This window comes from Mus musculus, chromosome 8, assembly GCF_000001635.26.
Source record: "Mus musculus strain C57BL/6J chromosome 8, GRCm38.p6 C57BL/6J".
Lineage (NCBI taxonomy): Eukaryota > Metazoa > Chordata > Mammalia > Rodentia > Muridae > Mus > Mus musculus.
Genome location: NC_000074.6, coordinates 118,486,150 through 118,508,625, shown reverse-complemented (window position 1 = coordinate 118,508,625; position 22,476 = coordinate 118,486,150). Strand labels below are relative to the sequence as shown.

At 44.9% G+C, this 22,476-nt stretch overlaps 1 protein-coding gene across 3 annotated transcripts in view; it reads right to left on the bottom strand.

The window, feature by feature from the left end:
• Nucleotides 1-22,476, bottom strand: part of Cdh13 (cadherin 13) — a 1,184,913-nt gene that overhangs the window by 816,304 nt on the left and 346,133 nt on the right. For 2 of the 3 annotated variants that reach the window (XM_017312550.1, NM_019707.5), the window contains exon 2: nucleotides 2,911-3,022. In XM_017312550.1, the coding sequence (XP_017168039.1) occupies nucleotides 2,911-3,022 (112 nt within the window). Of the gene's footprint in view, nucleotides 1-2,910; nucleotides 3,023-13,183; nucleotides 13,207-22,476 lie in introns of those variants that run through there. The other variant, XM_006530628.3, reaches the window with a different exon arrangement.

The window sequence follows — 22,476 nt, the reverse complement described above, 5'->3', positions numbered from 1 at the left end:
GGTTCTCAACCTGTGGGTTGCCACCCCTTCAGGAGTCAAACGACCCTTTCACCGAAATTGCCTAAGAACCTCAAAAGAAAAAGAACATTATGGTTCATAACAGTAGCAAAGTTAGGCTGGGTGGTGGTGGCGCATGCCTTTAATCCCAGCACTTGGGAGGCAGAGGCAGGCAGATTTCTGAGTTTGAGGCCAGCGTGGTCTATAGAGTGAGTTCCAGGACAGCCAGGGCTATACAGAGAAACCCTGTCTCCAAAACAAAACAAACAAACAAAACAACAACAACAACAACCCAGTAGCAAAGTTAAAATTATGAAGTAGTAACAAAAATAACTTTATGGTGGGAGTCACCACCCATGAGGAACTGTAGTGAAGGTCACAGCCTTAGGAAGGTCAAGAATTGCTGCTCCAATGGATGTGATACCCTTTTCTGTCCTGAGAGGGCACCTGCACTCAGGTGTGCATAGCTCCATACGGACAAACAGGCACAATTAATTAAAAATAAAACTTTGAAATTGTACAGAAAAGAACTTATAAAGAGTAAGAAGAGAGAGTAGAAGTGATTGGGGAAACATTGGTAAAATATTAAAAGGGTATTTCCATTTAATATTCTCAGCTTTGACATCCCTCTTTGGGTGAAATAAACCGGCCGTGGTCTCTCTTGGAGACTCCGATTTTCTTAAACAGTTTAAAACAGGCATTCTCCAGTGTCTACAGACTTTCTTGCCCACCTAGACACAGTTAACCTCAACCACAGACTATACTCAGAACAAACTCTATTCGTTGTTTCCTTGAGAGGAAGTTACAAGTACCTAACTGACCCTGCTCCTTGTGTTCTGCCTTAGTGACAGATGTGGACAAGCAGTCTCACCTCAAAGGCTAATCAGATTTTGCTGACCCAACATCTCACACACAAACATCAAATTTTAAGTTGTGACTGATTCCCGTAAGGCTGGATTTCCCTGTGTGTGTTGTCATAGGTAGCAAGCCTAGTCTCATTTAGCATTTAGCAGCTTACACAGGCTCAAGGGCCATAACCAAGTTAATTACTTGGGGGATTAAGACAGAGCATGCACACACGCCCCTCTGATATTGGAATGTACAGTATGCTGCAGTTTAAATTAAAAAGACCCCCTAAACTATGATTGTTCCCAGCTTCTTGGTGCTGAATTGAAAGCTGTTTGGTGTCATGAAGATTATAGAAGCAATCACATTTATGGGCCTGCTTTGCATAGCAGCTCTATTAATTTCCATATTGAGGGTAGCTTTGCATTTCCCAACATGTTAACATCGATGCCATTGGGGGGTAATCACTTGGTACAAACAAAATAGAATGCAAGAGACAGAGACAGAGACAAAGACAGACAGACAGACAGACACAGAGATGAGGGAAGAAGAGATCTAGAATATTTGTCATCAATCAAGGTCTACTTGAAATATATTGATTCTTATCAGCACAGACATCAAAGAACAAATGAGTATTCCTGAGAGCCTGACCCAGAGTCACCCTCAGAAATGCAGTTACCAGGAAGTTGTACACTGAGATCCACTTCTTTTGTACCTTGTCATTAGACCCTAACTGCTGAGATGCTCCATCTCATTGGTGTAACTGTGTCAGGGTCTTCCTGGGCTCTAACTTGGAGACCCAGATGCTCAGCATCCCACGTTGATGGTTATGGCTCGAAAGAGCCATATAACTCTTATAACAGGCACCGGCCTCCCAGAGCATCCTGACCAGTCAAGCTGGGTTTTTGTTTTGTTTGTTTGCTTGTTTGTTTTTACCCAAATCAGCCGTGTACTACAAAAAATAAAGGAACGGGCCTAGCACAAAAGGTTATCGTGAATTTATAAAGGCAAACACATAAGCAATCACCCTCTTTACAGGTACCCTTGAGCATCTGACCTAATTGCGCCACTGCTTGCATATCCTCTATACTCAAAGATCAAAGAGGCTGGGGGTCTGGAGAGATGGCTCAGCCATAGGTAGCACCTGCTGTCCTCGCAGAGGATCAGAGTTTGGTCTCCAGCATGCATACAGGGCAGCTCACAACCATAATCAGCTCCATCCCAGAAGATCAAATGTGCTCTTCTGGCCTTTTCAGACAGTCGAGCTCATGTGCACACCTTCGTGCACACAAATATAGCCATGTGATCAAAAATAAAATAAGCATCCAAAAATGGTAAAATGAATGGTGCTCAAAAAGTCTGTAAAATATTGGTCAGGTCTACCACCGATTTCAGACTCTATTATGTAAAACCTGCACTTGCTAGCCATCTACCTTCATGTTTTTGATCTCTTAAAGGTAAGGTAATATGATATTGGTGTTAAGTACAGTGGGAGATCATAACCAGATCTGAGAGATGCACATTTTTAGGAAATCAATGGGAATTTGGGGGAATTTGAGTTTAATCCACAGAAGCAGCAGAAAAGATTTGAATCTTTTTCAAAACCCTCTTATCAGCCTTAAGAACAAGAGTTTTTGATTCCTGCGTCTACAAATTCCCAGCCACCAATACCCGGCCCTCGCCTTACTTTGATATAATCCCACACATGAGGAAGGACAGGCAGAGCGGCAATCTATAAGAAGGGGATGAATTTACTCTTGGGTCTGCCCTGTGACGAGATGGATTTCTGTCCCTCCACATAGTACAGAGTCACCCTGGAGGTTGGCATTTGCCTTTTCTAGATGTGGGGCAGCAGGGCTCACTGGAGATGAAATACTGAGAGGAGATACATGTCAGGTATTAATCCTCAAACTGGCAAGTCTGTCATTCGACAGCATCCACCCAGGGCCAAGCAGCGACATAAGGAACACGATCGGAAAACACGAGGATGTCCAACATCCTGAGATACGTTACAAACAGCAGAGGAGTCCGCGTGAGCGGGCCCAAGGTATTTCTGGAGTAGCTTACAGTTTAGGACAGGCTGGTCCTCGATGAATTCGGCAGGCTGGTGGATGTGTAACACTTTCCGCTGGAATCCAGGGGTGCACTCCAGATCATCTGCAGACGTGACCAGGAGCACCTGAGGAAAGGAAGCGATCAATATTTTAACCGCAGCTAGCATGTTTGCCCTGCTAACTTCTTTCTTCCTTTTAACGAAATCGACGACCTATAGAAATGAGCTGAAGTTTTAACTTCATTTTCCCAAAGGAAGAGGCGAGTTGCTGCACCTCTCATGCCTGCCAACAGCTTTTTTTTTTTTTTTGAAGATGCAAAAATCAGAAACAGCTGCTGCAACTTCCATTAAGTTGAAGTTAAAGAAATACTTGCTGTAAGAGTTTTACACCTGCTAAAGATCTCACTATGGCCACCATGTGTGAAATTTCATTACAGAAGCTGTCAATTTCTGGTGGCGCCTGAGTTAGAACATGCCTCATGTTCATACATGCAAAGGAACAATGCCATCTCCAAGGAGGAGGGAAAGGGAAGCAGACCTTTCCCACTGGAGCAACTTCCAGAAGTACTTATTTCAAAGCCTATTGGATCTTAACCCAGCTCTACCATGGTGGTCAGGAGCCACAGAGTGGCCACCAAACAATGTAGCTGACCCCAAAATGGCACATTGTTCCCTATGTTATCAACTTGACATAAGACAGAGTCACCTGGCAAGAAGGAACTTCAGCTGAGGGATCGCCTTCATCAGGAAGGTCTATGGATAAGTCTGTGAGAGACTGTCTTGATTATGGATGTGTGAGTGGGAGGGTCCTGCCCACTGTGAGATGTGCCACCAGTGCGTAGGTGATCCTAGCTTAGCAAGCTATGAGGAGCAAGCCAGTAGGCAACATTCTTCCATGGAAGTTCCTGACTTCACTTCTCTCAATGATGGCCTGTGATCCGGATATGTAAGACAGATAAATCTTTCCCTCCCCAAATTGCTTTTGGTCATGGTGTTTAACAAGCCACATACAGAATATAAACTGTGATTAAAAAAAAAACTTATAGCAACTATGCATTGAACCTGCCGTGTTTTATATGTGCTGCTAAATATAAGTGGTGCTGTTATAATTAATCTCACCACTTTCTTTACACTTTTGCAAATTTGGCTAACCCAGAATATAAAATGTAAAATACTTTTCAAGGCCTCACTCTTTGTCCTTGGGATGTCTTCATCTCCATCATTCAAAACAAACAAAAATGAAGCCTGGGCTGTAATGGCTGCAAAGTACTTCCTAAACTTGGCACAGCTGTTGCTGTTTTGAAAATAGTACAGCTAAGATGATTCCCCTTATAAGATAGGGCCCACCAACTTGTATATATGTGTGTGTGTGTGTGTGTGTGTGTGTGTGTGTGTGTGTGTGTGTGTGTGTGTGGGTGGTGGTGGTAGTGGTGGTGGTGGTGGTGGGGGGGGGGCATGGCAGGAGGAGTTACATGGTTCATAAAGTGACATACTAGGATCCTCACAGGGTACATGAGGTTTCTCAACTGGGAAGATAATTAAGCGATTACCATTGTTAAGAAGGGGGAGGCTCTTCGTGTCTGTCACATGCTTCTGTAAGTAGCCCCAATTTATTCTCACTGGCTCAGCAAGCCAGACTTGGGTGGAATCTGTGAGTGACCATTGTGGGGTGAATCGTCATTTGTCTATAACTCCCCACAAGTCACTTCTGTGCTTTGGGATATGAGCGTACATGACGCCCTCTGGGGCAAGGTCTAACTTAGATAAAACTAGACTTAATCTCCATAGGCAGAAACTATCATCTCCAGGAAGAGAGGCCTGACTGGGTGTTCGTCTGTTTATACCAAGTGTCTGCCTCACACACTGGTCTGCATCTTTGGCTTCAACATCAAAGCTGCCATGTTTGAGCCCTTACCACACGGCAAGTACTGTGTTAAACTCAGTCTGAACATAATGTGGGTTAGTCTCCCTGGCAGCCTCGTGATGCAGTCGGCTATATTTGTAGGAAGTAGCTATGCCTGAGATCTACACACGAATGGGTGGAGTCAGGATCTGAACATAAATGTAATCCTCTGATCTGTCTCCGGGCGGGCAAGCTCCTTGTTCATTCCTGACCCTTAGAACTTCCTCTAGGCTACTGAGCAGGAATTCTCAACCTGTGGATCACAGCCCCGTTTGGGGGTGGGGGAGTGGGATATTAGATATCTTGTATATCAGACATTTATATTACAATTTATAACAGTAGCAAAATTACAGTTATGACATAGCAATGAAATGATTTTAGGGGGGATGGGGGATTGTCATCAAAACACGAGGAACTGTATTAAAGGGCCACAGCATTAGGAAGGTTGAGAACTACAGCTATAGAGATGTTGCTTTGTTTCAATTTTCTAAGCTTAGCTCTCCAAAAAGTATAAAAGGCTTCTCTGATCTGAGCTGAAATTACGAGCACTAAGTTCTTAGAACGTAATATCCTCAAGGACAGCCAGTGATGGTAGAGGAGGGAATTGATTCACACAGCCCAGCCCCCTGTCCTTCAAGACGCCTACAAGGTGTGTGATCTGCCTCCCACCTGGAATCACGCTAGTTGTGTGCCACCGGTGGGTGTCTGGCTTGATAATTCAGTTCTCACTAACCACCTTTTCTCTTCAGCTGATCTCCCTGCCCCCCGTCTGTCTCTATCTGAGACCAGCCCCAGATTTGCACTCAAAACTTTGACTCAGCACTTGCTCTTAAAGAAACTGAACCCCGAAACCAGACCTTAAATTATTAACCAGAGCACATCAGCGTCAAAGAAAAGGAATTTTCTTCCCCACCAGCTACCTCCAAACAATATACAAAAGGTCGGCCACGGCCACTGAGGAGCTGAGGGCGGGGCCGCTGAGGAGCTGAGGGCGGGGCACTTTGAATGCCAGCCTTCTGGGAAGCACTGAACCCCAAGGAATAGGAGCAAGAATTAATCTCAGGAGGTTGGTGGTGTGGTCAGGCTGAGCCACTTCAGAGGAGCTAGGGTGGAGAAGTCACCACCCTGCCTGACATCATCTTTCTCAGCTCAGAGTAGGCGGGAGAACACCATAGTTCACTGTGTGCGCAGGACTGCCTGTAAGTGTCCCTGTGCCCAGAGACTAGGCTTTTGTTGGATGCCTTCTGAAGCCATCATAGCACTGACATCCTAAGTGGCACATCTGCAGAGTGCAGACTCGGAGCTCAGAATAATTTGCCGGCATTGTTGCGAGCAGAAAAATCTATAACCCGCTAATGCTAATTCAGTTAAACAGAAATGGGCAAAGGTCGCACCTTCTGCCTGCGATTATACGTTAACCTTCTAATTGGCTAATTCTTGCCCTCAAATCCCAGACCAGTCAACCAGTCACCCCAGACATATTGAGGAAGGCACAATTTCCCTGGGGACACTGAGCTAATCAGCCAGGAGGGAGAGATTCCGGTTAAGTCAAGGAACAGTCATTTCTGCCTGAGTCTCCAAGTTTTCTATGCTCAGTTTATGCCCTGGTTCCTTGACAGTGTCTGCTCAATATACTTCTAGAATTCTAAAAGAAAAACCAACCTTTTTCAGCTGCTGACTCCAGGGAAGAGTTGGGGCAACTGGGAAACGTCTGTTTAGTCTCTGTGGATTTGGGGGTCAGTTTATCCACCAGTCAAAAATTAAATCGCTTGTGTCCTACTCTGGATTTCTATTGCTGCCATGAAACACCAGCACCAAAAAACAACAACTTGGAGAGGAAAGGTTTATTCAGCTTACACTTCTACAGCACTGTTCATCACCAAAGGAAGTCAGGACCGGAACTCAAACAGGGCCAGAACCTGGAGGCAGGAGCTGATGCAGAGGCCATGGAGGGTAGCTGTATACTGGCTTGCTCCTCATGGTTCTCTCCGTCTGCTTTTTTTTTTTTTTTTTTTTTTTTTTTTTTTATAGAACCCAGAACCACTTGCCCAGGGATGGCCACACTCACAATGGACTGGGCCCTCCCCCCATCAATCACTAAGAAAATGCCCACCAAGCTTGTCTATAGCCTAACCTTAGGGAAGCATTTTCTCAACTGAGGCTCCCTCCACTCCAGTGACGCTAGCTTGCTTCGAGTGGACATAAGACTAGCCAGCAGAGCTTTTGAAATAAAAGAAGTAGGACCTGCTATGCACAGGGGATGATTTAGCAAGGTCAAAGTGTCATATCGGGTATTCCTGTTTGTTGAAGTCCTGGATCCATTAGACTCTGCTGCACAAGGCCCAGTGTATTAGTGTTGTTGTTGTTGTTATATCTGTTGCTGTGATAAGACACTGGCTGACCTAAAGAAACTTGGGGGAAAAAATGGTTTCTTTGGCTTATAGGTCACAGTCCCTCATTTAGGGGAGTCGACACAGGAACTGAAAGCAGGAACCGAAGCAGAGAACCTGAAGGGATGTGGCTTTCTCAAACAGCTTAGGACCACCTGCCTATGGGTAGCACTGTCCTCCATGGGCTGGGCAAGCCCACACCAATCACTAATCGAGAAAATGCCTCACAGACACGCCCACAGGACAATCTGATGAAGGCAGTTTCCCAGCTGAGGGTCTCTTCTCCCAAGTAACTCAAATTTGTGCCAAATCTACAAACACTAACCAGTCCAGCCAGGGACTTGTAGGGCAGTGTTACAGTCTAGCATTTCAGAGTGTGGTCACAGGGGCCATTTTCCTTGTTCAAATTCGGTTAGCCTTTTGTTGGTGGATTTGGCATGCTTTGGAGATGCCCTGCACCTCTGCTTTCTCATCTAGGACACATGAGAAGTGACATGTGTTGTGGACCCAACGATTTGATTCATAGAATGTAATTAGGCAAGCACTGCCCAGGCAAGGTGGTCGATACGGTACTGTGGTCCAGCAAAGGAGAAAGGCATCGGCAGATTCTCCCTTAGATAATCGACAAACTACCACGAGAAGCTCAGCTGAAAGGAAAGAAAGCATGGTATCCTTTGGGAATATTTCAAAGCTAGGCAGAGGAGGGTCTAACCTCATCTAGGGGCCCTGAGCAAATCCATTACCTGAGAGGGAATGTTCTGCCTTGAACTTGGGCCTAAAATGGGGTTGGGTAAATGGAGAGGAAGGGACGCTTTTGTTTCTCTCACCATGTATATGTAGGGGTCTCTGTGTGCGCATGTATGCATGTTTGCGTGTGTATGGACATGTGTGGGGGTCCGTGCCTGTGCCTGTGAGGGCCTGGGGTTGATGGTGAGTATCTTCTTCAGTTTCTCTCATGTGAATCTCACTTAGGTCCAGAGCTCGCAGTAACAAGTCTCACTAGTGAACTTGTCCCTAGGACACCACCCCTACCTTCTGTGTGCTGGAATTACAGCTGGCCACAGCACCCACCTGGCTTTTCTGTGCATTCTGGGATCAGAACTGTGGTCTCCTCTCTCAAGTAGTATATGCCTCACCTGCTGAGACCCCCTCCCCATCCCAGGACTTCTTCTTTAATCCAATCCACCCTGATTTCAAATGAATTGTTTGTGTCTCTCTACTAGTGTTGTGGCATACCCTGAAATCACAAAAGTGCACTTAACGAAAGAATCCAGATTAATGGCACCTCCCAAAGAGATTTCTCACGGCTCAGTGATGATAGAATGTTCTATTGACTGCCAGACTTCTCAGAACCCAAACCTGTATCTGCAGGTGATCTTGTCATGGGCCCCCAGCCTCCAACTACAGTCTGATTAAGTGTGGGGCAGGTCATGGACTGCCATCACTTAATGTTGCAAGAATTAACACCTGGCCTTCCTCCCAAGCCAGCTCAGCCTTTCTCCGACATGAATCAAAGTCACTGGCACAAGGATCCTACCTGGACAGACCGTTCCCCACATCCTCTGGAGTTTTGCCAAGCAGAACCTGCGAGCACTCCAAATCTATCATTACAACCACGGCAATAACGGTCTTCTGATGCGGTTCATGTGCTCATTTATGCATTAGTGCCTGCTGCGCATAAACAATAGGTGCAGATGCGTCACTGCGAGCATGGCAACTATCGAGTTTTATAATCACCAAAGGATACCCATTATTTGAAAATTACCATCAGTCTGCTCTGGAAGCAGATTCATGTCCTAGAAAGACAATAACCATGGGTTTGTGCTACACTGTTTAGTACAAATCACAGCTCTATCTCCGGAGTCCACTCCAGAACCACCTTTGTCTCAGTTTTTCCAGATGGAGAACGGGAGGAGTGAGGGTCTGTCGCTGTTATTCTGAAGACTGAGTGAGGAGACTTGCAGAGAGGATAGATGCTCACCAATTGCTCACACATCTTCATTGTTATCCTTGCATATTACATTTAAATGGCTGCATTTATAATTCACTGCTGTTCCCAGGGCAGTCAAGGACAGGTGTCATTAAAATACCACTTGTTGCTACTTTTGTATCCCACTACCCTTTAAGGTGGTGTTGGCTCAGAGCTCTGTCCTCTCTCTCTTCAAGAGTCCCCTGCCCTGAACTCATCCACCAGCACCAAAAGTAGGTCATGAGGTTATCTGGTTATGAGGTCATCAGGTCATGAGGTCATCAGGTCATCCTCTTCATACCTGGCTTTCCTTTTGGCTTCCTTTTTCCAGACAGCACAAACATTAACATTCTCTCTTTAGAAAGGTGTGGGTGTGTTTACCTTGACAGGCACTGTTTTATGAGCTTAGTCAACTCTGAAGCTTCCTTCCAGAGTGTCTGTCTGTCTCCCCCCAACCTGCTTTGTCCTTGTTGGACTCATGACGGTCCATCTTAATTGTTAATTGGATGAAATTTAGAATCACTATGGAAAAAAATATCTGGACCGATCTACGAGAGATAATCTAGATTAGCTTGAGGTGGGAAGGAATCCCCCTGATATAGGTGGGGCTATTCTGCTGGCTGGGGTCCCACCAAAGAGAAGGAAGAAAGAGAAAGCAAGCTGAGCACTAACGTTCATCTCTCTCAGCTTCCTGACTACAGATACAACGTGAGCCGACACCACAAACTCCTGAGGCTGTGACTTCCCCACATGGTTTTGGGACCTCAAAACCATGAACCCTTCTCCTTCAAGTTACATCTGTCCCAGCAAAACAAGAAACTTAGGTACCTGTCAACTGGCAGCAAAAGAGGTTTGCAGATGTGACTAGGGGAGACTGAATAGAATGTGTCCTAAAGCTTAATCGTCATGTCACACAGCGAGGACTTCTCAGGGCTGTCCCTCTAGTACCATGTCACTATGCCTAGCTCTCATCCCCTGGACCCCTGGTGCTCTCCCTTGGACATCCAAGTATCTGAGTTGCCTACTTGAGCTCTAGACTTAAGACACTGACTCTGGAGTCAAGGACCCTGCATGCTGTGAGTCTCCAGACACACATCATGAAGGTACACACATACACCTTGAGCTGTTGGCTACATTGCAAGATTCCTGGCCATAAATCAATGGCTCACACAATGAGCATAGAAGGATTGTCACCACTGAAGTGCCCCACAGGATCACTCTGTGGAAGATCATCCATGACAGAGGCAAAAGAAATCCATGACGTCAGCATGATCCAGTAGAAAGGACACTGAAAAGTCCACACGCAAGACACAGGCATCTGGGGGAGGTGGCTAGCCAACTGCAGCCATATCACCTTATGGTTAGTTCTCTGAGGTCCATGGGTGTCTAACCAGAGCTAGCCTAGCTGGTTGCACAGTGAGCAGGCTCAGAACCTAGACAGAGAGCTCCTATGCCCCAGGTTCTGCAGACATGCTCCAGTGGCCAGTGGGAAATAGCAAGCCGGAAAGAATCATTTTATCACATCGCCTCCTAAGCAGCATAAATACAAAGAAACCGACTGCCACAAATAATGATCTCATGGGCTGCGAAGAGCCTCGGCTCGCATCTTCCCTTAAGCCAGTTCTCCGCTGTTATTGTTCCAGACAAAGCTGTTCATGTCTCTCAGCACTGTTTTTCGAGGAGTGACGAACCCAGTGCTTGCTATTAGCCTGGATGGACAGCTGCTTTCTCCTTGCTACAAAACACCTCTGCTCTGTTCTCATCAGACTGGCTTTGCTGCAAACAGTTTGGAGGGGCTTAGCCTAGTGAGGAAGAGAGCCTGCTATCTCTGTCTCTGACTCGCAGGATGCAAAAGAAAAAAAAAAAAAAAGTAAAGCACTGTATTTTGATTGAGTCTTTATCCTGCCAAACACCAAAAGCCCAGAGTCTGGGAAGGATTTTTAAAAGCCCACTATCCACTGACAGCCTAAGAAGACAGCATTCCCAAGACGCTCATGCCCACACTCACACATGCCCGCACACCTAAGCTTCCATTATTGACACTCTGCTGGAGTCTAACTTCCCCAAAACGGTCTTGGTGTTTTAAAGCTGCAGGAATACTAGTAGCTGACATCTTGCCGGCTGTTAAGGCAACAGATATTTAGAAGTGATGTTGGTGTTTCCGTGGAGACAAGCCAGAGTGTGCTTCTTTGCCCTGGTAGGTTCTGTGGCTATTTACGTGCACAATTTGAAACCAACACCCTGGACCTCATTTCTAATTGAGTGTACTGGACATGTTTTTCTCAAGTTTTAAGAATGGGGGATGACTGTTTAAGTCTGGGAAAGAATGAGGCCAGAGCCTGAACTAATACAAGTCTGCATTTTGGCCACATGGCCATTTCTGTGGCTTTTAAGAAATGACTTTACTGGATCCTTTGTCCATATTGTCTTTGGGAGATGTAACATAGTACTTGTGGTACCCAGTCGCTGATGAAACAATACATGGGTGATAGAAACACACTAGAGACCCTCTAAAAGGTCATCATCCTGGTGCCTATACCCTGAGAACATGTCAGGTTACACCACACAGAGGACTCCAGGTGGAAAAGCAGGTGGCCTTAAAGTAAAATGCTTAACTCAGTGGATGAGGAAGGATCAGAACGATCCCTATTCAGGATCTCTGAAAACACAGGAGTTCAATCAGTAGATCTGATTGCGGAAGTGAAGGCAGAGGGTTGTGGTATAAGGGGAACTGGAGCCATCTTGGCAGTGGGAAGCACGTGAGATGGGAAATGAAGCAGCACGAGAGGATTCTCCCCAGAAGGCCCCCCAGAGGGGTTGCTACCCAATGTGAGCAGTGATTGTCCTAAGTGCCTCTCTCCTGAGTGCTGATGGGCAGGGGGGCTTCTCTTCTGATCTCCCCTTGTGAGTGAGTCCAATCTGTGTCAAAATGCCCAGTTCTATGTGCTTGCACAAAGACACATGTCCAGACCCTTTGAATTTCATATGTATGTATGTATGTATGTATGTATGTATGTATGAATGAATGATGATTGAGGCTAAGTACCCTTGCATGCTGAGTAATTTCTCTACTCCTGTTTTATATTTAGTCCTTAGTCAAATATTTAAAAAACTTATTATGTCCAAGTTTTCTGGTTCAGATGCTAGAGACAGAGAAACAGACAGAGTCTTTTATAAACTTATCATCTGGGAGGAAAGGAAGACATCCATAATTATTATAATGTAATAAAGTGTGCTTCACTTTGTAGGGAATTAACAGGGAGTTGAAAGTAAAGATATTTGAGCTAAGACAATGTAGGTTTTAATCCCAGTCTTGACACTTAGTTGCTGTATATTCACCTCCTCTGTGCCTCAGTTTCTCCATTTGCGTAGTAAACTAATGAATCTAGCTACTTAGGTCTTGAGGCCCTCTGATAAAAAGGTTCAGGACAGAGACAGGCTGTTATTTGTATTATTCTCCTGTAGCACTTACAAGGAGGGACAGAAAGGAAGGAGAAGAAATAACACACTTCTTAGGTGAGAGAAAGAGACTTGGACCACATCGCAGATAAGGACCATTGTTGGAAAAATGATTTGAAATTTTTCATGTGGCAAACTAGGAGGAGGAACGTTCCATGTCAGAGATTTGGTAAATGTAAATACCGCGCTGCCAGTTCAAGAGATGGGGACCTAGCCAGAGGGAATAACAAGCTACGGGTTGTTTTCAAGACTATTTGAAGGTGTTTTGTTGTCTCAAAATGGGATTGAATTGATGAAGCTTGTCTGCCTCAAACCCAGCCAGAAGCAATTCGGTCAAATCAGTTTTTGTCTAAAGAGAAGTAACTCTCTCTGTTTAAGGCTCCAGGATTAATCAAGCAAGCTCAAAAGGAAAACCCAACAGGGAAATAAGCATCCACAACAATGTGCCTTAGTGCATTTGAAGAAAAACTAGGTATTGTGCCTGCCTGGCATTAGTGTTTGACAGCTTCTGTGTCTATCCTGGAATTTGGGGAGCTAAATCAATTGTGCCATTTGTCAAATACAACCTGCATCGCCCGAGTCCCTGGGTGAGCTCTTGGGTGATCCCCAGTAGACCCGAAGTTTAACGGACAGTTAATGAGTTCAGAGGAACATTCTAGAATCTTTCCCCTCTGTGTTCTGCTCTTGGGCAGGGGCATAGCTATAATTCGAGGACAAGCAGAGGTTGGGAATAAGGAGAGTCACTCTCTAGAGACAGCCCTCCATTCATGGGAAAGGACTTTTGTCTTTCTCCAGAGAGAGAATTCTGGGTTAAGAGTCAAGGTACCCATGGATGAAAGTCTGCCTGACTCCAGTAGGGAGCAGTAGGAGCCAGAAATCCATGTCACTATGATTCTCTTCCCTCCCCCTCCTTCCCCTCCTGCCCCTTCACCCTTGACCCCTAGATCACCTCCCAGAGAAATTCCTATATCTAATCCTCATGTCAGACTTAAAGTTTATATCTATGTTGTGGCAACACACCACAGTCCCAGCTGATTAGAAACCACTTCACTGTAGTCCAGTCACAAGGTCTACGGTGTGTCCACAGGCTTCCCTCATGTGGGACAACCTGTTTCCTTCTCCTTCCCAGCTCAGCCACTGACATTCATGGTTCAAGGCTTCCCTCTTCCCTCTTTGAAGCTGTCAGAACTTCTCCCTTATTTCTGGTTTTCTTTCTAGCACCACACTGGCTTTCTACATCTCACTGCCTCCTGGCTCCCTTGATAAAGATTGCCGCGATTAATCTTACTTCCCGGGTCACACAGAGGGTACCCATATACTCTGTGAATTAGGATGTGAAGAGGCATAGCAATGACTGTTGGTTAGCCTACAATATATGAAACCGCTCATGTGAGGGAAGGCAAAGTTCGGTAAAGAGGTCTGTACAGGTTTGAACATGGTAAGTATCGGCAACTCAATATCTATAGTCAACAAGAGGTGAACTTTTGGGTATGCCTGTTTCAAGCATACAAACTCTCTCTCTCTCTCTCTCTCTCTCTCTCTCTCTCTCTCTCTCTCTCTCTCTCCCATTCCCCATATCTCCTGCCCCCTTCCCATCTCTCTCCTCCCCACTTCTCTGTTTCTTGATGGTGGGTGATACCATGTGACCATCTCCTTCAGGGACTCCACCATGAGGACTTGGACCCTGTGAGGCAAAACACCCTCTCGTCCTTAAGTCGGTTTGTGAGCTATTTTAACACAACAACAAGACAATTAAGAAAATGTCCTTCCGATCCCTCCCTCTGCCAGCACTGTTTACTGCTGAGGTCAGGGGACTCTACAGCAGACCTCCATGTTGTGAAAAGCCACAAACTCAGACCCAATGTTGTGTCAATTTAACAACTAGACTCTGACCTTTCCTAGCTTAAAAATAATTATCGTTCCTCCTTGGCCTTGCTGTGAAGTGGAACATTTTATTCTAACTGTGTGGCGTATCACACGCTCTTCTCCACCAGACATTAGAAAAGATGTCAGATCTGTCAACACACGGGCAGGTTTTTATTAATTATCTTTCAGATGCAGAGTCCTTTTGCTGATTTTTTTTTCCACACAAGGAAAATTCTTCTATTGAACTAGAAGTCTGTCTTTGTTAAATTGGTGTTTTATTTCCCTTGCAAAAAGTTCTCACTCAAGGAAGTTCCAGAAAAGAAAGAGAGAGACCAGGCCAAAAACGGCACTGAAGGCAAAGAGATTTATTCAGTTCCGGCAAGTCACATCTCTTCCCTCCAGGATGGAGAAAGAATCTGCATTTCTCTCTTTAGATCTAACTGCATCCTGTTACATACAGATTATTCCAATCCTGATGGAGTCATTCATCGATAGAACACCCATTGGATTCCTGCGCTATATCAGTGCATAACACAAATCAGTAAGACATAGTCCACAGCACAGAGGCAGAGTAGTTGCAGTATGAATGGCTGGCAGGTATATATTTATTTACTTTTAGTACTGTAGGGGAGGTGCCAAGGTGTGGAGGAGGGGGCGGCTATGAGAAATATTTTAATTTAATTTAATTTATTAATTTAAACATTAAATTAAATTTAATTTTTTATTAATTTGAATTTACATTTAAAGTTATTTAAATCTAAAATAAATTTTAATTTTGAAATTAATTTAAATATTACAATATTTACATTTAATATGAAATAAATATTTCATAAAATGTAAGGTAAATTAAAGTAAATATTAAAGAGGATGTAAATATTTAAATAAAATGGAGAGAAGAAGGTGGCTATGGAAGCATTGTCTAAGACCTACATCAATAGGGCTCCTTTCCCTCATGGGCCCTTCTGCTTTTTAAAAAAGATACCTACTAGAAAGACCAGGCACAGACTAGACTCTTCAGAGAAATGACTGGGTACTCACCAGAAGGACTCAGACATCTCAAAACTGAACAGTTACTAAACAATCCCTGGGGTTCTCTATCAACTTTGTTTAAAGTGAGAAGTTTTGCAAAGATAAGAAGTAATACATTTCCAATTCCAAATGACTTTGCCTCTGAAAGATGATTAATAACAACCTGCCCGTGGGTTGACAGATCTGACATCTTGTCTAATGCCTTTCCATTTGCAAAGATAAGAAGCAATATGTTTCCTGAAGCCAGGCTTGGAACTTGCTCTGTAAAAACAGTCTGGCCTTTACCTCACAGAGATTTGTCTGCCTCTGCCTCCCAAGCGCTGGGATTAAAGACATGTGCTAACCTGTCATTCCAGCTGTGTGGAGGCTGAGCCATTAAGATTTCAAGTTCAAGGCCAGCTTGAAAATTCTGCCAGAAATTCTGTCTCAAAAAAAAGTAAAGAAAGAAAAATAGTAAATGAATGAAAGAGGAAGAGAGAGAAATAGGAGAGGGGGGGGGGAAGGAGAGGGGAAAGTGGAGAGAGAGAGAGAGAGAGAGAGAGAGATAGCTCAGTGACATAGTAACTGCTTAGCACATGTGAAGTTCTAGGTTCAAGCTCTAATACCACAGCATGCATAAATTCATCAATTAATTCGATGTCTGCAACTTTTTCCTGAGTCATATTTGAAATATGACTTCCAGATTTCAATATAATATTTAAATAAAATGTAGAATCAGACTCAGCCCTCTAGCCGAGTTCTCCAGCAGGGAGTTGCCCACGGGAATCCTGGTGAGCTTTTAAGTCAACTCTCCCAGAGAGAGATGCCTCTGCTTGTGTACCTGCCCATTCTCACGGCATAAACACTATCACTGAGGCCGATCTTTCAAGCTACTGACGGAAAACCACTGAACACTGGTGTCTTAGTTGGGGTTTCCATTGTGGTGAAGAAACACCATGACCAAAAAGCAAGTTGGGGAGGGAAGGATTTATTTGACTTATACTTCCAGCTCATAGTCCGTCCATCACTGGAAGAAGTCAAGACAGCAACTCAAACAGGGCAGGATCATGGAGGCAGGAACTGATGCAGAGGCCATGGAGGGGTGCTGCTTACTGACTTGCTTCCATGGCTTGCTCAGCCTGCTTTCTCACAGAACCCAGGACCACCAGCTCAGGGATGGCTCCACCCACAATAGACCCTCGAACCCTTGATCACTAATTGAGAAAATGCCCTACAGCTGGATCTTATGGAGGCATTTCCTCAAGGGAGGCGCCTTTCTCTGTGATAACTCTGGCTTGTGTCAAGTTGACACACAATACCAGCCAGTACAACAGGTTTGGGGAGAGAGGTATACAGTTGGCTGTCTAAACAACCTTCTCCAATAGAACTAGGTGTGCAGGAACTTACTAAATCTGAGCTGTCTAGGCAGCTTTTGGAGGGCCTTTAAGTAGGAACTACAAGGCTGCCTGCTACCCCACGGTGAGATCCTGTAATAGAAAACTGGATTACACTAATATGAGTTTAAAACAGCCTGGAAAACCCATCTACTAATGGGGAAAACGAGATGCTACGGTCAGGCTTTAGAGTCAGAGAAACGCCATGAATTCTTGATTTGGGACTGCATGTTATTTAAATATTGCTTTTGATGTATTACCTAGAGTCTTAGCTCAAATGATCAGAGATAATCCTGCCTTCTGACATAATTAGGGAGCTGCCGCTGTGCTAAGCTGAGGATAATCAATTTGACCTTGAAAGTTTGTCTACAGTGCCTTACTGATGTTCTGAGCATGCTAGAGATAGCCATGCTGCCCTCTTCCAGTCCAATACCAGCTATGGACTGGACTCCAAAGTCCTGTCCCCACTAAGAGAAAAGTTACAGAGTAGTGACCAGCAGGCCCCTCAGGGCCACAATATCTGCTAAGTGGACTTAATTTTGTCAGCAACCTGATCACATTTAAATATCAAGTGATTGAAATTTACACAACACTGACGTTAGAAAAGAGAGAGCAACCGTCACCATGTGGTTCCTGGCTGAAAGAGCACCATCACTGGGTGACCACAGTCCATGTGTCCCCAGAAAGAAGAGCCAGGTGCTTTGTGTGTGACTCCAGTTTGCCTTAGATCCCACATAAAAGAGAGCTGAGGTATGTTTCTGTGGCTCTGCATGGATTTTTTTCTTGCACCCAATTCTGTCCATCTACTCATGACCCTTCCTGGCTTCTGCAGGTATCTGGGATTTCACTATTGCTTCTCAATACCCCAGGATAAGAGTGTTCTCTGAGGGCTGGGGAGCTGGCTCCATCATTAAAGTACTTGTCTTGCAAGCAGGAAGACATGAATTCTATATCCCAAACACAATGCATACACATGCATACACAGGTACCCGTGCGCGAGTACATGTGTACACACACACACACACACACACACACCCACACACCAGGAGTGGTAGCACAGCACTGGGGAGCTAGAGGCAGGTAGATTCTTAGAGTTCACTGACCAATTAGCCTAAGCCTACTTGGTGAGCAATGGACCAGTGAAAGACACTGCCTCAAAGACATGGTAGAGGGGAGCACCTGAGGAATAGTATCATGGTTGTCCCCTGGCCTCCACAAGCATGGGTACCTATACATGCTCATAGGAAGAGTCTCCCTTCAATGGGCTGCCGAGGACTTTCCATATTACAGTAAGCCCACACACACCCTCTACCTAAGACTTCTCCATCCATACTGAGTTTCCTCCAGCTCCTGGGAATACTGTATCCACTTCCTCTGATATCCATTACTCTTATCACAGCCTAAAGCCCTCCTTGTTCAAGGGCACAGACTGGCTAAGGGTGATGAAGTCAGCCCTTAGTTCAACAGTGTCTTGTTCCTCATCCTCTCAAACCCACTGCCCACTATAAACAAACAAACAAACAAACAAACAAACAAGGGATGTTGGACTATAAGCCACTAAGTCATGAACCCTCCTGTTATCAGACTACAAGGCACTTTGCCTGTAATCCAGTCTCTTCCCCCGACAAGCAAACTTCAGGCGGGTTCTGAGCTGACAAAATTAAAAAGGCCTGAGCCGGAGTAGTTTACAAAGAACTTTTGAAACTTATTATTATCGCGTCTGCTTCCCGCCAGAAGTTCAATTACCTGAAATTTCATGACTCAGTCGTCTGGATATTTCCAACCCGAACTAGATTCACACAATATTTCAAAGCTTCAGCTAATCCCACCACTTTCAAAGTTAAGTCTGATTCTTCATAGGGGAAAATAGCATATCTTTGCCACAGCAAAAGCTGGAGGAGAAGGGCCCATCTTCAAAAATTACACAGTGCAAAATGCATTAATGGAGAAGGGCTTTCCCACTAGAGTCTCTCTAGGATGCCAAAAGTCAGTTTGACAGACTTTTCTCAAGGGCAAGTGGGGTCTGTGAGAGAGACACACCATGATAGCCACTATTTCTGGCCACCAGAGCCATCGTCACCTGTAAGGTGCTAAGGCTGGAATGAGAGCTTTGGGAAGGAACAGGGAGGCAGATGGAGAGCGTCCTAGGGTAGTCAGTCATGTAGAGAGCCTCAAGTCCCTCGTCTCAGGAATCCTGTCAGTGTTGGGTGCCCCAGTCCCTATGAGGATATTAAAAATGTACTTCAACTGAGCTGAGGAGAAGAGTTGGATACTTGTCCACATTGCCTTCATAGGCCATTTCTGCAGACCCTCTTCCCCCACCGTCACTCACGGTACTGGGGATTTAGTAACTCCTGCTTCTCACTCAAGGTCACCAGGGTCTCCTGATTGACAGCTCAGATGACCTATGTCATAGTCCTGCTCTTCCTCCTCTGGGCTCACCCACAGCGCTCACAGTGCTTGAAAGAAACTCAGGGTACCTTTGTTTATTTGCTCGATCCCCACCTCCCATCTGTCATCTATTTTAAGACTTTAATCCATTTTTATCACAAGATGCTTCAGCAAAGCTCTTCCAGGCTCCGCCTCTTAATCTTGATAGTGAATTTGAGCTTGTGTTAGGAGAAAGACAATGAAGACTTGGCAATGAGGGTCTTCAAGGGTGATGGATGCCCCTTTAAAGGGACTGCATATCCATTCACTGAATAACTCTGTTCTAAAAATGAAAGTCACACCCGGGGAACCGAAGGGCTGGGTTATGAAAATGCAAATGAGGATGTCGTTATTGGCTGAGCTGAATTCTTCTCATCCCGTCACAAAGAAGGATGAGGGAGGGAGGGCCCTTCTAAGCCAAGCCAGGGATATTACAGAATGCAGGGACTGGCATTTGATGCCTTATAATGGTGTGCACTGTCTGCATTCAGAGGCAGCAGAATATCTCAGCTGACATAATGTCTATTACCCTGAATGTATTTGTATCCTTTTGAAAATAAAGATCTCTTTGGACCTGGCTTTCTTTCTCATTGATGTTTCTCAGAGTGGGCTACATTCAATACTCTGGTCTGTGAGATGATTTCAGGTGGTATCCTCTGAAACATTTCTTTTAAAATCATGGTTGTGCCTTATTTTAATGCTTGCCCCCTATTTATAGCAAGCGATATTGACTTTCTATTTGTGCCACTGGAAAACTTCCTCTCTGGATGCAGTTGGGCAACATAATAATTCGACTTAAATAGAAGCTAGTAATGACTAAAAAGAAAGCAATCGTAGCTTTCAAAACAATGGAGAAGATTTAAGTTGGGGGAAACCTTGACGGAATAGCTTCTCTAGGAATGTTTGCACACAGGCAAGTTCCTCCATATGAAGACAGATCCAGTGGGAATCCCAAGACAGTATAGTGTAACTGCATTTGAGATCAATGGTTTGAAAAGTTTGGTCTCTGGGAGTGCACCCTTCTATCTTCCCTGGGAGGCTGTGATGTTGACTGGCAACTTGACAGAGCCTAGAATCATCTTGGAGAAAAATCTCCGGGCACGATTCTGAGGGATTATCATCATTGAGTTAATTAATGTAAAGGACATTGTCGCTCTATAGAGCAAGGTCGAGAACTGCATCAAAAGAAGAGAAAGCTCCCAAAATATGAGGCTGCATTTCCCTGCCCCCTGACTGGATGCCACATGGCCAGCTGCCTCACCTTCCTGCTGGCATGATGGGCTATACACTCACAAAACCTTCTTTCCCCAAGATGCTTGGTTGGGTATGTTACCTCAGCAATGAAGAAAGGAACATTTAGAGATGTTGCTGGAAAGGCTGGTCATGAGACTCAGAAATTCTGGCTCTGGAGTCGAAAGATGAAGGACTCAAGTCCTCAGACTCTACCACGCAAGACCATTCCCTCACTGCTGGTCATCCAAGCCATAAATCCCTGCATAAGAAGTGTCTTTCAGGAGCAGAGCCCATACCAGTCAGTCTAATCACAAAGGACAAAAGCCCTTCAACCATTTAACTGAGGAGACAGGACACATGCTGGGAGCTAATTATGGGAAAGCTGGTGCCCTGGGCAACTGCAGCAAATGATGTTTGCCTCAACAAGGAGTCTTAAGGGCCCGAAGCTGTGATCTCCTGCAGTGCATGTAGGGAAGACTTCCTAGGGAGACCAAGACATGTATTCATTTTATTGTCATAGACCGATGGGTCTGATGAAACCCTGGACAAGAATTAAAAGCCCTCAGTGTGTGGCATGCTTACCACTACAGGATGAGTTCTGGCCTCCTCCTGTGTGTGAGGCTGCAAAAACTTCCATCTGAGGCCAGGAATGAGGGAAAGAGCCCAGGGGGTAGGCAGAGACTGTCCTTAGCCATGTAGGAGGCTGGGCCTGTACATATCAATTGCTATGTGCAGGGCTTAATACACAGCAGCAGAAATGGCAGGCAGGTAAGAGCAGCAGGGTGGCCCTCTTAATCTCTGCACTCATGGGTAACAGTGCAGGGTTCATGTTCCTAGGAGCACATCAAGCTAAACGGGAGGGTGGTGGCGACCTTATCTGCGGCTTTGAATGAAATCCCTGCATCTAAATTTGGTGCGGTGGTGAGTTTAAGTCCAGGTGTGGCGTGACCTTGAAAAGATGAAATGGGATTTTTGAAGAGCTCTTTCTTTGTGAATATTCAAAGGAGCATGAATCACTCAACATTCTACAAAGCTGCTGCCATCTACTATGGCAGTCTGAAGCCACATGTGTCTGTGGGACACTGAAGATGTAATGGGTCCCACTTGATGGTGTTAGTGGGTACTGAATGCACATTGCAATACAAAGGGTTAGCATGTAATCATCTCAAGATATTTCATCCCTATCTTTTCTCTTTTAATTTTTACTTATGTGCATGTATGCATCTGTGAGTACATATGTCATGTATATATAAATACCTAAAGAGCCCAGAAGAGGGATTCAGGAATCCTGGAGCAAGACCTACAAACATTTGTAAGCCACCTAACATGGATGCTAGAAACTAAACGTGAGTCCTCTGCAAGCAACAAGTGCTCTTAACCTAAGGGCCATCTGTCATCGCAAATCCATTCCTACCTTATATTTACAGCAGGTTGAAACCACAGAACATTCTGGAGACTCTGGGCTCAAGAATGTGTGTTACGGTTAGCATCACCTGTTTCTTTTTCTATCTCGAATGGGACTACGGGAAAGTTCCTTATACTTTTCTGATATGTAGAGCTTTGGTTACTTATCCAGAATGGGATCCACACAAATTTTCTTGAAGAGGAAACATTTTGTAGCCCCTTAGAGAAGTGCTTGAAATGCAACTATCTAAGGACAAAAGCCTATTCTTAGCTTATGTGATAAACAACGGTGACCAGATGGATCTGGGCTGTGGATCTGCTTGCAGACCCTGTCCTAGGACAGAGTGTTGCTCAAATCACTCAATGTAGTCTCTAGAGTCAACTGGATAAGCATTTTTTTCTTTCTATTTGTCTGAGATAGCATCTCATATGGCCCAGACCAGCCTCAGTGTCACTATGCAATCAAGGATGACCCTTGATGATATTATTGTCCCTGTACAGTCTGGGGTGCTGGCATCATCGAC